Source organism: Globicephala melas, chromosome 17 (assembly GCF_963455315.2).
Source record: "Globicephala melas chromosome 17, mGloMel1.2, whole genome shotgun sequence".
Lineage (NCBI taxonomy): Eukaryota > Metazoa > Chordata > Mammalia > Artiodactyla > Delphinidae > Globicephala > Globicephala melas.
Window position 1 is genome coordinate 46,473,446 of NC_083330.1, and position 13,723 is coordinate 46,487,168.

The 13,723-nt window shown below is 38.5% G+C and overlaps 1 protein-coding gene across 1 annotated transcript in view; it reads left to right on the forward strand.

Annotated features, from left to right (window-relative positions):
- Window positions 1-7,448: 7,448 nt before the first annotated feature.
- The window catches only part of FZD6 (frizzled class receptor 6), a 37,370-nt gene continuing 31,095 nt past the window's right edge, over window positions 7,449-13,723 (forward strand). The window contains exons 1-2 of the mRNA XM_030863063.3: window positions 7,449-7,619; window positions 8,585-8,917. Of these exons, the coding sequence (XP_030718923.2) occupies window positions 8,741-8,917 (177 nt within the window). The 5' untranslated portion in view covers window positions 7,449-7,619; window positions 8,585-8,740. The remainder of the gene's footprint in view (window positions 7,620-8,584; window positions 8,918-13,723) is intronic.

The window sequence follows — 13,723 nt, forward strand, 5'->3', positions numbered from 1 at the left end:
ATTTGACTTAATATAGCTGATTGGCTAGAAAAAGGGACAAAATATTAAAGATGACCAGATGGAAGGTAATGAAGCCACTAGAAACAAAACCAAGTAGGGTAAAAATCACAGGCACAAAATGCAACTCCAAGCATTAGTAGAGCTGAAGCTGTTTTTCGTTCGCATTATGAAACTCTTTACCTGCAAATGACAATACCAGAGCTCCAACAAGGCAATCTTATACATCAAACTGTCATGAAAATATGTGGCTCTTTCCTGCAGTGTCATGTTACTACCAAAATTTTTATTTTCCAGTAATACTGGAGGTAGTAATTAGAAGGTGTATTATTTCTGGCCAACCATAATGGATACAACCACAGCAAAAGGTTAATTGTTATGCCACAAACACTGCAGTAATTAGCTTTTTCTTTTTTTGAATAGATCTTCATTGGAGTATAATTGCTTCACAATACTGTGTTAGTTTCCATTGTACACCAAAGTGAATCAGCCATATGCATACATACGTCCGCATATCCCCTCCCTCTTGAGCCTCCCTCCCACCCTCCCTATCCCACCCCTCTAGGTCATATGGTACCCGTGAACCTAGTTGCAGGTTAGTAATTAGCTTTTAAAGCAGGGCTCAACAGGCAACATCAAGTAAAAGCTTTTAAATAAAGGTTATCCTCGATGTTGTGCCCGTAGACTCCCCTAAATTAAGTCAATAAGCCATCAAATTCACACGTGTCATCTGGAGGGACTGGAACCATGGGGAGAGCTTTCAAGGGTTAGACCAAGAAGAGTTTGGGAGGAAACTTCAGGAGGGAAGTAGCCCATGCAGCCCAAGTTCCTCTCTTTCCCTCTGTTCTTTTCTATGCCTCTGCTCAGTTCAGACTCCTCCAGTGGAGGTCCCCCTACTGCTGTTTACTCCCCAGCCCCCAAACGCCTGGGCATCAGGTGAGTGGTCACAAGCAGGCCTACCCACATGTTTGTAGGCCTCAGGCAAGAGTACAAAGGAGGGCACCATGCTCTATTTATTTATTTCTTTTATGGAAGTATAGTTGGTTTACAATGTTGTGTTAATTTCTGGTGTACAACAAAGTGATTCAGTTATATGTGTGTATATATTCTTTTTCATACTCTTTTCCATTATGGTTTTTCCATTCAGGATACTGAATATAGTTTCCAATGCTATACAGTAGGACTTTGTTTTTATCTATTTTATATATAGTATGTATCTGCCAATCCCAGACTCCTAATTTATCCCTCCCCCACCCCCTTTCCCCTTTGGTAGCCATAAATTTGTTCTCTATGTCTGTGAGTCTGTTTCTGTTTTGTAAATAAGTTCACTTGTGTCATATTTCAGATTCCACATGTATGGGATATCATATGGTATTTGTCCTCTTTCTGACTTACTTCACTTAGTATGATAATCCCTAGGTCCATCCATGTTGCTGCAAATGGCATTATTTCATTCTTTTTTATGGCTGAGTAGTACTATTCTATTGTGTATATATACTTCATCTTCTTTATCCATTCATCTGTCAACAGACATTTAGGTTGTTTCCATGTCTTGCCTATTGTAAATAGTGCTGCTATAAACATTGAGGTGAATGTATCTTTTCAAATTATAATTTTGTCTAGATATACGCCCAGGAGTGGGATTGCTGGATCATACAGCAACTCTGTTTTTAGTTTTTTTGGAACCTCCATACTGTTTTCCATAGTAGCTGCGCCTCTATGTTTACATAGTTAAAAGTCATGAATCAAGCTAACAAACTGTTAAATAAAATATGTTCAGTCTTCCTACATTTATCCTAAGATAAAAATTTTGTAATGTATAAAGCTGTAGTTTAATGAGTATGGACAAGCTATCAGCGATGAAAAAATTTAATTAATATCGTGTGTGTCTGCATAGTCTGGTGATAGGCTGTAGATGTTTGGATAAGTAATAAAATAAAAATGCACACAACTTACTCTATGAAATTTATTTTTTCCCCTTCATTTCAGCAAAATCAATTAATGATGCTGTTATAATCATGATTTTCATATTGATATAACCAGTGTTCTATTCATAATAATGCCAAATTACATAATACTGTAGCTTTGGAATTTTAAAATTTAATTTCTTGGAGAAACTTTGTTCTGCTAAGGCAGTAGCAGTTGGAATTGTCAATCAAATTCTTAAAACAATACTTATTTTAGAAAATGAAGGATTGGGGTTTCTCGTCTGGCATGTAAAGAGTATAGAGGCCATCACTCCATCCTAACAAGTAAAAAGCTGAACAAACTGAAAATCAACAACTCTTCTTAGATCTGTTAGAGAATTGAGATCACAAAGCAAACTGCTGCTCCCAAAATTGGAGAGACAAACAGGCAGAACAGAGAATAACAACTTACTGGGCAGAAACCTCCAGGGGGACCAGTAGGCGGTATAAAAACCTGAACTGTAATAGATGAACTCCTGGAGACTCAGTGCAGAAGGTTGCTAGAGTTAAAAACTCCATAGGGACCCAGTCTTTGGGGGATACCCACACTTTTGTGAGTTTTATTTTCTGAAGCTCTACCAGATTCTCACAGTGAATATTGGAGAAAAAGCCCCTTACATTTCTGGCAGGGAGGAAAAAAAAGGAAAAAATTTGAAATATGTCAGAGCATTCTGTTCTTAACCAGACCTGCTCTTCAGAGAAACTGTCTTACCAGAGGCTAATCTATAGGGGTTTTATCAGAGCCTAACTGACCAGGGGGAAGAGAAATACCCAATCCCAGCCCACTCTAGCCATACTATCCCACCTAATGGGGGTATAAACTGAGAAGCACTTGTGAAGTTCATAGCCCAAGGCCACAGGCTCACTAAAAGACTGAGACCTAATCATAGGTCTATAGAATGCTTCCCACACCACCCCCACCTTAACACCACAGCACTGAAGCCTTGTTTACCCAAGTTCCTTTTACCCAGTACATCATGTCTGACTTTCAACAAAAAGTTACATGGCATACTATAAAGCAAAAAACCCAATTTGAAGAAACAGAGCAAGCATCAGAACCAGACTCAGATATGGCAGTAATGTTGAAATTATCAGATCAGAAATTTAAAATAACTATGATTAATATGCTAAGAGCTGTAAGAGAAAAAGTAGACAACATGCAAGAGCAAATGGATAATGTAAGCAGATAAATGGAAATTCTAAGAAAGAATCACAAAGAAATGCTAGAGATCAAAAACAGTGTAATGGAAATGAAGACTGCTTTTAATGGGCTCTTTAGTAGACTGGACACAGTTGAGGAAAGAACCTCTGAGCTTGAGGATATGTCAATACAAACTTCCGAAACTGAAAAGCAAAGAGAGACAAAAGATTGAAAAAAAATCGAATAGAATGTCCAGGAACTCTGGGACAACTACAAAAGTGTAACATATGTGTAATGGGAATACCAGAGGAGAAGAAAGAGAGAAAGGAACAGAAGAAATATTTGAAGAAATAATGACTGAGAATCTACCCCAAATTAATGTCAGGCACCAAACCACAGATATAGGAAGCTCAGAGAACACCAAGCAGGATAAATGCAGAAAACAAACATTACACCTAGGCATATCAAATGCATACTGCAGAAAATTAAAAATAAAGAAAAAATCTTGAAGCCAGAGTGGGGGGAAAAATCTTACTTATGGAGGAGGAAAAACAAGAATTATATCCAACTACTCCTCAGAAATCATGCAAGCAAGAATAGACTGGACTGAAATATTTAGTGTTAAGAGAAAAAACCCCACCAACCTAGAATTCTGTATCCTGCAAAATCATCCTTCAAAAGTTAAGGAAAAATAAAGACTTTCTCAGTCGAACATTGAGGGAATTTGTTGCCTTGCAAGAAATGTTAAAATAAGCTCTTCAGAGAAAACGAAAATTATATAGGTCAGAAACATGATCTAATAAAGGAAGGAAAAGCATTAGAGAAAGAATAAGTAAAAGCAAACCAAAACTTTTATTTTTCTTATTCTTAATTGATTTAAGAGATAACAGTTCTTTCAAAACAGTAATAGCAACTACATATTCAATGATTATAGCTTATGTATAAGTGAAATAAATGACAGCAATGATATAAAGGGTGGGAGGGAGGAATTAAGAATGCTTTGTAATTATAAGGCACTTGCACAACTCCTGAAGCAGTATAGTGTTATTTGAAAGTGGACTTGGATGAGCTGTAAACATATATTGCAAACAATAGGGCAACTAATTTTTTTAAAAAAATAAAGAAAGTATAATTGATATGCTAAGAAAGGAGAGAAAATGGAATTATACAAAATGCTCAATGAAAACCACAAAAAGCAGAAAAAGAGTGGAAGGAAAAAATAGCAACAAGACCAAGGGCAATGAATAGAAAATAGTATCATAATCCAACTATATCAATAATCACTTTAAACATCAATGGTAAAAATCCACTAATTAAAAGGCAGAGATCATCAGAGTGGATGAAAACACAAGTCCCAACAATGTCCACAAGAAACCCATTTTAAAAATAAAGACACATATAGATTAAAAGTAAAGGAATGGAGAAAGATATGCCACACTAACACTAATCAAAAGAAAGCTGGAGTAGCTATATTAATTTCAGAAGAGCAGACTTCAGATTTATCATAGGTATACAAGGCTGATTCAACATTTGAAAATTCATGTAATCCATCACATCAACAAGCTAAGGAAGAAAAACCACATAATCATATCAATATATGCAGAAAAAAACACTTGATGAAATCCAACACGCATTCAAGATAAAAACTCTCAGCAAACTAGGAATAGAGGGGAAGTTCCTCAACCTGCTAAAGAACATCTACAAAAAACCTACAGCTAACATCATCCTAAAAAGCTAGAAGCTTTCCTGCTGAGATTAGGAATAGGCAAGAATGTTCCTTCTCACTACAGTATTCCTTTTCAACATTGTACTGGAAGTCCTAGCTAATGCAATAAGACCAAAAAAAGAAAGAAAGAAAAAGTATACAGATTGGGAGGGAAGAAATAAAATTGTTTTTGTTTATAGATGACACGATTGTCTATGTAGAAAATCTGGAAAGATCTACTAAAGAACTCCTGTAACTAATAAGTGATTCTAGTACGCTTGCAGGATACAAGGTTAACATAAATCTCAACAATTTCCTATATACCAGCAATGAAGAAGTGAATTTGAAATAAAAAATACAATACCAATTAAAAACAAACAAATAAACAACCCCAATACCATTTACATTAACATCCTGAAAAATGAAATACTTGAGCATTAAACTAACAAAATATATATAAGATCAATATGAGGAAAACCACAAAACTCTGATGGAAGAAATCAATGAAGAAATAAATAAATAGAGATAGTTGATGCCCAGGGATAAAAAGACTCAATATTGCCAAGATGCTAGTGCTTCCCAACTAGTGCTTCCCAAATCTATTGATCTATAGATTTAATGAAATCCCAGCAAGTTATTTTGTGGATATTGATAAAATGACTCTAAAATTTATACGGAGAAGAAAAAGACCCAGAATAGCCAACTCAATACTGAGGAATTGAGGAAGAACAAAGTTGGAGACTGACACTACTGACTTCAAGACTCGCTACAAAACTACAGTAATCAAGGCAGTGTGGTATTGGTGAAAGAACAGACAAATGGATCAATGGAACAGCATAGAGAGCCCAGAAATAGACCCATATAAATACAGTCAACTTATCTTTGACAAAGTAGCAGAGGCAATACAATGGAGCAAAGATCATCTTTTCAACAAACAGTGCTGTAATAACTGCATATGCAAAAAAAGAAATAAATCTGGTCACAAATCTTACACCTTTCACAAAGATTAACTCAAAATGAATCACAGACCTAAATTTAAACACAAAACTATAAAACTCCTAGAAGATAACATAGGAGAAAATCTAGAAGTCCTTGGATTTGTGATGACTTTTTTAGATACAACACCAAAGGCACGATCCATGAAAGAAAAAATTAACAAACTGGACTTCATTAAAATTAATTACTTCTGCTCTGTGAAAGATGAGGTCTAGAGAATTAGGCATTAAACCACAGACTGGCAGAAAATATTTGCAAAAGATATACCTGATAAAGGATTATTATCCAAAATATACACAGGACTCTTAAAACTCAACATAAGAAAACCAACAACCCAATTAAAAGACAGGCCAAAGATCTTTTTTTTTTTTTTTAAACATCTTTATTGCAGTATAATTGCTTTACAATGGTGTGAGGCCAAAGATCTTAACAGACACCTCATCAAAGAAGATATACAAATGACAAATAAGCACATGAAAAAATGCCCATATCTTATTTCATCAGGGAAATGCAAATTAAAATAGAGATATCACTAAACACCTATAAGAATAGCCAAAATCCAGAACAGTAACAACATCAAACCTTGGCAAGGGGTTAAACACCAGGAACTCTCAAGCATTGCTGGTGTGAATGCAAAATGGTATAGTCACTTTGGAAGACAGTTTAGCACTTTTTTTTTCTTTTATAAAACTGAATATACTTTTACCACATGATCCAGCAATCTGGTTCCTTGCTACTTACCCAAAGGAACTGAAAACTTACTTCCACACAAAAACCTGCACACAGATGTTTTTTATAACAGCTTTATTCATAAGAGCCAAAACTTGGAATCAACCAAGACGTCCTTCAGTAGGTGAATGATGGATAAATAACCTGTGGTCCATCCAGACCATGCAATATTATTTATCACTAAAAAGAAATGAGCTATCAAGCCATGAGAAGACATGAAGGAATAGTACTGAGTGACAGTGGCCAGTCTGAAAAGGCTACATACCGTAAGATTCCACTGGAAAATAGAATGTATGACATTCTGGAAAAGACCAAACTTGGTGACAGTATGAAGATCTGGTGATTTTCAAACGTTAGAGGGAAGGGATGAATAGGTAAGCACTGTGAGATGACGCGTGGCACAGCTGGTACTAAAAACTGGGTTGACTCCTAAAGCAGTTGAACTTTCTATTCCGGTTCTGCGTCAGTAAAACATAGGACCTGCCAGGGCTGAAATCCCATTGCCACCTGTGCCTTCAGTTGGTGACCAGACTCCCTGAATTAATAAAAGGGTTTTTTGTTTTGTTTTTTTAAGACAGATACCCAGCAAGTTACCCACTCTCCAACTAAGGTCACTTGGGCAACTGACTTTCCAGAGCAAATTGGCCCCGTTTAAGAATTCTTGGCTCCTGAAATTCGGAATAAATCGGGTTCTTCTAAAAGAAGCTTTATTTGGGATTCTAGGCTGAACCCCTCTGGACGGCACATAAGACGGCAAAGTGAAGGGGGCTCCCCGGCCCAACAGCTGAACCCCGACACCGCGTCACCGCTCAACCCGGCCCGGTGGGGCCGGCCCAGAACCAGGCCCGGCCGGCGCAGCGCGGGCGGGGCCCGGGCGGAGAGCCAGACCCGCCGCTGCCGCCGCGAGCCATGACCTGCCCGCCAGACCTGGCGGCGCAGTCTCGCGGGATTCCTCAGCTCTCGCTCCCGGTGCGGCTCCTGAGGTGGCTAGAGTCCCGGACACTCCCGGGAGTCGTCTCTGGTCGCGGGGGTACGGTGGGCTGGACGGGAACGGGGAGGAAGGTGCCTTCGACCGCCGCCCGAGGTGAGGGTTCTTGAGCCCCGACTGGGCGGGCGGCCGCGGCCGGGCGGGTGCCGGGGTGAGCGGGGGCGGGCCTCGAGGGGTGCGGGGCGGGCGGGGGGCGCGCGCTTGTTGCCGCAGGTGTGGGGAAGGCGGCGGCGGTGGGAAGGTCCGCACCGGCCAAAGTTTTCCCGGAAGTTGGGGAAAGGCGATGCCGGTCCCCGCGGGGCCAGGGGCAGGTGCCCGGCGCTGGGCCCGGGGCAGGTGCCCGGGGGTGGGGAGAGTTGCCCTGCCTGGCGCTGGAAGTCGGGGCATCGGTGTGTGTTGGGGGATGGGATGAGGGCGTGCGAGTTTTCGTGGCTCCGGGCCCACAGCCTCCCTCCCACCGAAACTCCGTCGCCGCCGCGGGACAGCTTTGCTCATTTCCCTTTTCCGTGAGATCGCTACTCCCCCCAGCCCTTGAATACTAGTTTCGCTCCTCCGCAGTAGGAATCCTGGAAGTCTCCCTTTACTTGGCATTTTTAAAAACGTAAAAGTATGTCTCCAGAAGAGTGCCACAAAAACTCGCCCTTTAGAGTCTTTAAAGAATTGAAGAACTCATGAGATCTTAAGGAATTTCCCCGGGACTCGGTTTTCTTGTGCGTAATAAGATAGCGAACAGGGGCTTTTAGGTTTTACAATTCTATCAGCCCTTCTTAACTTATTCCTATCCCCACCATTTTCTCCATCTCACTCATCCAGTGCCCCCCTTTTACCCTGTGTTCCGTACAGCGCAAGCCTCCTATCATCCGTTCCCTAGAGATGAGACTTCCTCAGCAGGCGATAGATTCTGTGCCAAGGCAGGTGGAAGAGGATCTCGATGGGACGAAATTTTCCGTCGTTTTTCCGGTGTTAGTTACCTAGGGTGAAAATCTTAACTCTGCACTTTGACGTACGCATTTGAGTCTATGACAAACGTTGCTGATACACCCTTTTGGTTGTTTTTACAGTAATTGACCCAGAACTCATTTTCAGGAAAAAGGGCTTCCTTCAAAATGGTAAAATAATTAAACGAGGAATTTGAGCATTTTATCTTTGGATGGAAATCTGAGAATGAAAAGAGCGATTAATCCAAGCCATGTGGTAAAATTAGGAATTTGAAGAGAATGGAAACGTTTACATTTTTGTGGACATGTATTTTTCTACCCCTCGTACGAGGGCACAGTCTTTTCACCTGTGAACCAATTACTGTTCCCAGATGTATGAAAATGGCCTACAACATGACATTTTTCCCTAATCTGATGGGTCATTATGACCAGAATATTGCGGCTGTGGAAATGGAGGTGAGTAGTTCTTCGTATCTTTATGGAAAAATAGTTTATGCTCTTTCCTGGAATAAACTATAAATAGGACCTTTTTTTAAAAAAAAGAAAACACAGACACAGTAGGGGATTTCTTCAAGTTGTATATAAGTCCTACTTTGAATAAATCCCTTTGAGAATTAAATCTCCCTACTAACTTGCGCTCGTGTACATCTGTGGCCCTGCTTAGTGGATTTGCTTAAGATCGGGTTCATTTTATACGAAGTATAGTTATGAATGATTTTGCAATGTCTTGCACCTGTCAAATATTTTGCTCTCCTGAGTAAATTTTGGTAGTTCCTCTAGAAATGTGAATTCTGAATTTTCCTAATTGATTGAACGTGTAATCTATATTGCCTGGACTAAAAGTGCTTGGATTACATATATTTTCATAAGTAGTTGTTATGTTCACTTGGCCCTGTTTTTCTGAAGCAAATCAATGACTAGAAGATTTTGGGGCTGTAGATAGTGTTTTGCTAAAAAGTGATTTTTTTCTTTAAGCATAGTGCTTCAAGTATTCTTTGTAAGATACTGTTTAAAAAAAAAACAAAAAACAACACACACGTCAGGGGAGGAGCAGAGTGACACTAAAGATTGCCTCAGGTGCCTCAGTTACCTGCCTCTGGTTTAGAGATACGCAGATTGCTAGGGAGGTGTGGGAAGAAAGAGTTACCTGTAGAAACCTGTCCTCTCCTACAGATCTGTTAGGTGGATAACTTTCATGAAGGAAAGAAGACAAATGTTTCTGTAGTTTTTTTCCAGAAAAACTGAGGATAGTAAAGGCTTTTTCCCCTCAGATTGTTTCTTAAAGTTGAAACCCCGGCAGTTTTAATATAGACACAGCTTTAAAAACTGACCAGACTTGCTTTCGCAGCTTCTGAAGTCTTCCATTGTTGTTTAGTTGAATAGTTGTCCAGTTACCTCATTGTAGACTCATGTCTAAAATAGGAAGGCTTTTGAATACTAAGTAGAAGTACTTTTAAAAGATATTGCAAATTATATTACTATAATCTTTCAATGGTTTTTCAAACCAGTGCAAGGTGTCTTTTTGAACACTGAACAGATGATGTGGTGAGACTTCCATTGGTTAATCAGAACCATTTTGATTGTTTAATCTGATTAAATAAAGTATGTAGTATGGGTAACTTCAAGGAATAATTATAACCTTCATTCACATTTTTTCTGATAAGTGTTTTATAACTCATATCTTATAGAGTTCTTAAAAATTTTTTAAAATCTGGTCTCCTTTTTGTATAGTAGCTACATGCATTTTGAATGCTGACATTGACCTTATAAACTCAGATAATTTAGAATTCCTTATCATAGAGTACCATTATGAAGATAGGGAGAGATGCATCCCTGCTATTAAATACTGTAATTATAAGATGATAAGAACTAGTTTTTGTTCTAGACATGTCTTTTTAAAACCAATTGTTTCTGACCCAAAAAAGGTTATTTTTCATTTACCTAGCTTTTTTCCCAGGTAGTTTTGTGTCTGGACTTGATATCAAGAAGGCATTTTTGTTCTTCCCTCCTTTATTTGATTGCTGACATTACTAATCTCTTCATTATATAATCTACACTTTCTCTTAGCCTTTACTATTAAGTTTTATTCCAGAAATCACATTTCAGTTGGTTTAAGGATATAAAAGAAAGCAATCAAGCAGTCATTTAATACCAGCATTAACCTATGTTTACAAAAGAAGAAAGGGAAATGGAAAGGCAAAATAATATCAACCTAAATCAGACTTTAAATCCCTATAAATTATCTTTTTGGTCCAGTGTATTACGCTTTTCCTATTGCCCCGTTCTTATTTTTCCTTAGCCAGTGGCATTCTCTTTTAGTTCCTGTATTGAACGTCCAAAATTCTATAATTCGAGAGTTGTGACTTAAATATCATGCAGAGCTTCTTATCCTCTTTTGTGCCATTGACCCTTTCTCAGAATTTTAAAATTTAAATAACATGAGTAGGATTACAGAGGAAACCAATTATATTGAAATGTACATCTATTTATAGCCCAGGTTAGGAAGCTTTGAACCTGTCATTATATAGGTGAAGAAACTGAAGCCCAGAAAAGTTATGATTTGTCCAAGATCTGAGCGCTATAATATGATGCAATCTTCTCTGTCAACATGGACCATAATGTCATCTTTAACGGTTTTTGTGGGGTGTTTTTTTTATCCTTGACCTTATTAGATAAAAAAGAAAATATTTCCTAGGATTAGAATGTCCTGTGTTAATTTCAATCTTTGCTGCTTCTTCCTAAACTTCATTTTGATAAAAATTAAGCTGGGAGATTTTTTTTTAACCTCTTATCAGCTTTACCTTTCTGTTTCTCATCCATGCCTTGAATACAAAGTCTTGTCAAAATTTTTAGATCAAAAATAAAATCCTTTGGCTTCAGCCTGTCCCCTCTGGTGGTGCCAAAGTGATTTCAGTAAAATGCAAATCCATGCAGTCCACTCTGGGGTTAAAATTCTTCACCATTTCCCTAAAGCTGGAAAAATAAAGACCTGACTAGTGCAGCACCTAAGGTTCTTTATATGAGACCCTGCCTTCCTGTCTGGCTTCCCATCTCGTTGCTTCCCATGTTACACACTCTGCTTCGGCCAAGCTGACCTGTTTGTAGATGTAGAATTCAGATCCATATTACTCCCTCTCACTTCCGTACAGTTGCACATATTGTATCCACTGCCTCCTGGGTTCCTTACCTACCCTTCTTCATCTGCTCAATTTCTTTACATCTCAGTTAAAGCAATAACTCTGTGTTTAGCGAAGTATTCCTTGCACCTTTCTCCCAAGCATATTTAATCATCTCACACTCTACACTCTGATAGTACATAATATATACAACTGTTCTTATACTTACCGTGCTGTATTGCACTTATTTACATGGCTCTCTCCCTAGCTTTTGAGGTTGTTGAGAGTAGGGATGTTTATTCATTTCTATGTCTAATGCCTAGTACAGTGTACAGTGCCTCTGAGCATGGTAGATGTTCAATGAAGGCTAAATAAAGGAAAAGGAGATGTTTCTTATTCTAATAAATCATCAATGAGAATTTTCCCTCCAAATCTTTACCTTCCACCTTTATCTTCTGCAGAGTCCACGTGAAAGGCACTAATATTTTTTTTTTAATTTTTTAACATCTTTATTGGAGTATAATTGCTTTACAATGGTGTGTTAGTTTCTGCTTTATAACAAAGTGAATCAGTTATACATATGTTCCCATATCTCTTCCCTCTTGCGTCTCCCTCCCTCCCACCCTCCCTATCCCACCTCTCTAGGTGGTCACAAAGCACCGAGCTGATCTCCCTGTGCTATGCGACTGCTTCCCACTAGCTATCTATTTTACGTTTGGTAGTGTATATATGTCCATGCCACTCTCTCACTTTGTCACAGTTTTCCCTTCCCCCTCCTCATATCCTCAAGTCCATTCTCTAGTAGGTCTGTGTCTTTATTCCGTCTTACCCCTAGGTACTTCATGACATTTTTTTTTTCTTAGATTCCATATATATGTGGTAGCATACAGTATTTGTCTTTCTCTTTCTGACTTACTTCACTCTGTATGACAGACTCTAGGTCCATCCACCTCACTACAAATAACTCAATTTCGTTCCCTTTTATGGCTGAGTAATATTCCATTGTATATATGTGCCACATCTTCTTTATCCATTCATCTGTTGATGGACACTTCCATGTCCTGGCTATTGTAAATAGAGCTGCAATGAAGATTTTGGTACATGACTCTTTTTGAATTATGGTTTTCTCAGGGTATATGCCCAGTAGTGGGATTGCTGGGTTGTATGGTAGTTTTATTTGTAGTTTTTTTAAGAACCTCCATACTGTTCTCCGTAGTGGCTGTATCAATTTACATTCCCACCAACAGTGAAAGAGGGTTCCCTTTTCTCCACACCCTCTCCAGCATTTATTGTTTGTAGATTTTTTGATGATGGCGATTCTGACTGATGTGAGATGATGTCTCATTGTAGTTTTGATTTGCATTTCTCTAATGATTAATGATGTTGAGCATTCTTTCATGTGTTTGTTGGCAATCTGTATATCTTCTTTGGAGAAATGTCTGTTTAGGTCTTCTGCCCATTTTTGGATTGGGTTGTTCGTTTAATATTGAGCTGCATGAGCTGCTTGTAAATTTTGGAGATTAATCCTTTGTCAGTTGCTTCATTTGCAAATATTTTCTCCCATTCTGAGGGTTGTCTTTTCGTCTTGTTTATGGTTTCCTTTGCTGTGCAAAAGCTTTGAAGTTTCATTAGGTCCCATTTGTTTATTTTTGTTTTTATTTCCATTTCTCTAGGAGGTGGGTCAAAAAGGATCTTACTGTGATTTATGTCATAGAGTGTTTTGCCTATGTTTTCCTCTAAGAGTTTGAGAGTGTCTGGCCTTACATTTAGGTCTTTAATCCATTTTGAGTTTATTTTTGTGCGTGGTGTTAGGGAGTGTTCTAATTTCATACTCTTACATGTACCTGTCCAGTTTTCCCAGCACCACTTATTGAAGAGGCTGTGTTTTCTCTGTATATTCTTGCCTCCTTTATCAAAGATAAGGTGACCATATGTGCGTGGGTTTACCTCTGGGCTTTCTATCCTGTTCCATTGATCTATATTTCTGTTTTTGAAAGCCCCTAATATTTTTATGTGGTTTACATATCATTCACCTTTGATCTGCCTGAGCCTAGTTCTAATAAAATACATCAGTTGATATCCTCTGTGTTCTTTGCCATTATTAGCGTGACACATGTTTATTTTGAATTTATTCAAAAGATTAGAT